This window comes from Loxodonta africana, chromosome 3, assembly GCF_030014295.1.
Source record: "Loxodonta africana isolate mLoxAfr1 chromosome 3, mLoxAfr1.hap2, whole genome shotgun sequence".
Lineage (NCBI taxonomy): Eukaryota > Metazoa > Chordata > Mammalia > Proboscidea > Elephantidae > Loxodonta > Loxodonta africana.
Window position 1 is genome coordinate 18,223,508 of NC_087344.1, and position 3,191 is coordinate 18,226,698.

The 3,191-nt window shown below is 42.6% G+C and overlaps 1 protein-coding gene across 1 annotated transcript; it reads left to right on the forward strand.

Annotated features, from left to right (window-relative positions):
- Nucleotides 1–536: 536 nt before the first annotated feature.
- Nucleotides 537–1,662, forward strand: LOC100668698 (olfactory receptor 7G2-like). The gene has a single exon (XM_003423034.4). The coding sequence runs from the start codon at nucleotides 609–611 to the stop codon at nucleotides 1,545–1,547; it is 939 nt and encodes a 312-aa protein (XP_003423082.4). The 5' UTR covers nucleotides 537–608; the 3' UTR covers nucleotides 1,548–1,662.
- Nucleotides 1,663–3,191: the final 1,529 nt, after the last annotated feature.

Genomic DNA, 3,191 nt, shown 5'->3' on the forward strand with positions numbered 1-3,191 from the left:
TATTGATACTTCATATCTGGGAGGGTATGAGCCAATTTTTCTTTGTAAAAATAGATCCTTTCATAGGAAAAGTGTGTCCATCAACACTTGGATAGAATATGCCCCTTGGGCTAGAATACTGGGCCCACAAGGAAGTCCACAAGAGGCCATGTTGTTGTTGTGTTAGCTGCCATCGAGTGGGATCTTGGCTTATGGCAAACTACGCACAGCAGAAGGAAAAGCTGCCAGGTTTTGAACTGTCCCCACAATCAGCTGGGAATCAACTGTTTTGATCATAGGGTTTTCACTGGATGATTTTCAGAAGTAGATCACCAGGCTTTTCTTCCTGTAAAACTGCAAAATATTTAAAAAGATCGTACCAACAGATGGTGCAAAAAAAAAAAAAAATGAGCGCCCCATCACTTTGCTCAGCTGTTGATCAGATCCATGTACTTTTTATTAAATAACCAAAAAATATGCACAGATGGCACCAACTTTGTATGCCACTGCATTCCTCACGTTCCTTACCCTAGATGGTGTTTGCTTCTAGTAACACAGCTACAGCTGGTATAGAGACCACACATTTGAGTGCCTTGTCATCTCATTTTTCCATCAGATTCATCAATAATATGGAGCCTAGAAACCAAACAAGTGTTTCAGAATTCCTTCTCCTAACACTGACAGACGACCCAGAACTGCAGCCCCTCCTCTTTAGCTTGTTTCTGTCCATATATCTGGTCACTGTCCTGGGGAACCTGCTCATCATCCTGGCTGTCAGCTCTGACTCCCACCTCCACACCCCCATGTATTTCTTCCTTGCCAATCTGTCCTTTACTGACATCTGTTTCAGCACCACCACGATTCCAAAGATGCTGGTGAACCTCCAAGTACAGAATCAGAGCATCACGTATGCAGACTGCCTCACCCAGGTCTGCTTTGTCCTGATTTTTGTTAGTTTGGAAAGCTTTCTTCTTGGAGTAATGGCCTATGACCGCTATGTGGCCATTTGTCACCCACTGATGTATACAGTCATCATGAACCCCCGTCACTGTGGTCTGCTGATTCTACTCTCCTTGTTCATTGCCACTGTGGATGCCTTGATCCATAGCCTGATGGTATTGCGTCTGTCTTTCTGCACAGATTGGGCAATTCCCTACTTCTTCTGTGAAGTTCTCCAGATCACCAAGGTTGCCTGTTCTGATACCCTCCTCAATAACGTCTTCTTATATTTGGCAGCTACCATACTGGGTGGTGTTTCTCTCTCTGGAATCATTTTTTCTTATACTCAAATTTTCTCCTCCATTTTGAGAATGTCTTCAGTGGGTGGAAAGTATAAGGCTTTTTCCACCTGTGGGTCTCATCTCTCAGTTGTTTCCTTGTTCTATGGGACAGGCTTAGGTACATATATTAGTGCTGCATTTACACACACTTCCGGGAAGACTGCAGTAGCTTCAATGATGTACACTATGGTAACTCCCATGATGAACCCCTTCATCTACAGCCTGAGAAACCGGGATGTGAAGGGAGCCCTGAGGAACATTATCAGGTGCATATCTGGTTTTCAGTGATTAAATTATCTGCTTTGGGCCTGAATTTCTAGAAAACATCGAAGTGAAACAATGCTAGGGAGCCAGAACTCCCAACTCTTCCCTCACCACATTCTTCTAAAACCACAAGATAACATAATGGCTAAGTGCAGTTCAATTTGGGATTGGACCCTGACTCTGCTCTTTGTGTAGCTCTGTACTTTTTGACAAATAATTTCAAATCTCTAACCTCAGTTAATTTGGTCAAGTTCTACAGAAGCAGAGCCTAAGGCAGGTGATCCTGTTATGTGGTTGTGAGGACATCCACTTCAGCAGCAGGAAAGTGGGAGAAAGTGAAGGAGTCCAGGAAAGGATGAAAGCAAGATTGTGGGAATAGCCAGAGACTAGCTCCAGCCTGATCCTATGGATAGAGCAATTCTTAGTTATCTAGTGCTGCTATAACAGAAATACCATAAGTGGATGGCTTTAACAAAGAGAAGTTTATTCTCTCACAGTCCAGTAAGCTAGAAGCCCAAATTCCTGATGCCAGTACCAGGGGAAGGCTTTCTCTCTGTCGGCTCTGAAGGAAGGTCCTTGTCATCAGTCTCCCGTTGGTCTGGGAGCATCTCAGTGCAGGAACCTGAGGTCCAAAGGACGTGCTTTGCTCCTTGCACTTCTTTCTTGGTGGTACACGGTTCCCATATCTCTCTGCTCACTTCTCTCTTTTATATCTCAAAAGAGAGTGGCTTAAGAAACTACCTAATCTTGTAGACCTCATCAATTAACTGCCACTAATCCATTATATTACATTACGGAGATAGGATTTACAACGTATAAGGAAATCACATCAGAAGATAAAATGTTAGACAATCATACAAGGGGATCATGACCTAGTCAAGGCGACAGATATTTGGGGGGGTCATAATTTAATCCATGACAGCCATGTTAATGTAAACATAGATTTAGTCCCACTGTGAGAGATGAGAACTTACTTTTCCTGCTCCAATTTGTAATCACTGAGACATGTCACTGGTAAGCTGTAGGTATCCAGATTAACGTCAGCACTCACCATATTCAGTTTCATTATCTATAACATGGGCAAAATTAGATGATCTCAGTGGCTTCAGAAGATTGTGAGATAATTGACCCTTATCAGTGAGGAAGCATTCAGTTCTTATAAGAAATATAAATCCTCACTTCAACATGCCTTCATTACAAGGGCTTTAAAGGTAGAGAATGCACAGGAACAGATCAGAAGCACTTCCTTCAGTCCCCTATAAGGTGACTGCATCCTAGGATGGCTGCAACAGATCCAGGTGTGGCATATACACACATGATGCTCAGAGACGCAAAACTGACTCCTTCTCTGCCTACTGTTAATTGAGGTCTATTGTTAATAGACGTTTCCATGGAGTCATACAGAAGACATCTCCTCCCGTCTCATCACTTTGAATAGGATCATACATCCCATCCTCATCAAATTTCTGGTATGTGGAAAAGCAAGTACTATGAGAGCCTCAGGCTGACCATGCAGATTGTATTTTCAGTTGGGAAGTGAATCCCTGCCACTACTACAAACACTTAATACAATGGCTGGCACAAAATTTTCAATAAAATGCAACTGAGATCATTGTGTTCTATACATTACCATTATTTATAAGGCTTGTTATTCCTTGCTCTCAAACA

Coding starts and splice junctions, on each gene's coding strand:
- LOC100668698 (XM_003423034.4), top strand. CDS start 609: ATGGAGCCTAGAAACCAAACAAGTGTTTCAGAATTCCTTCTCCTAACA.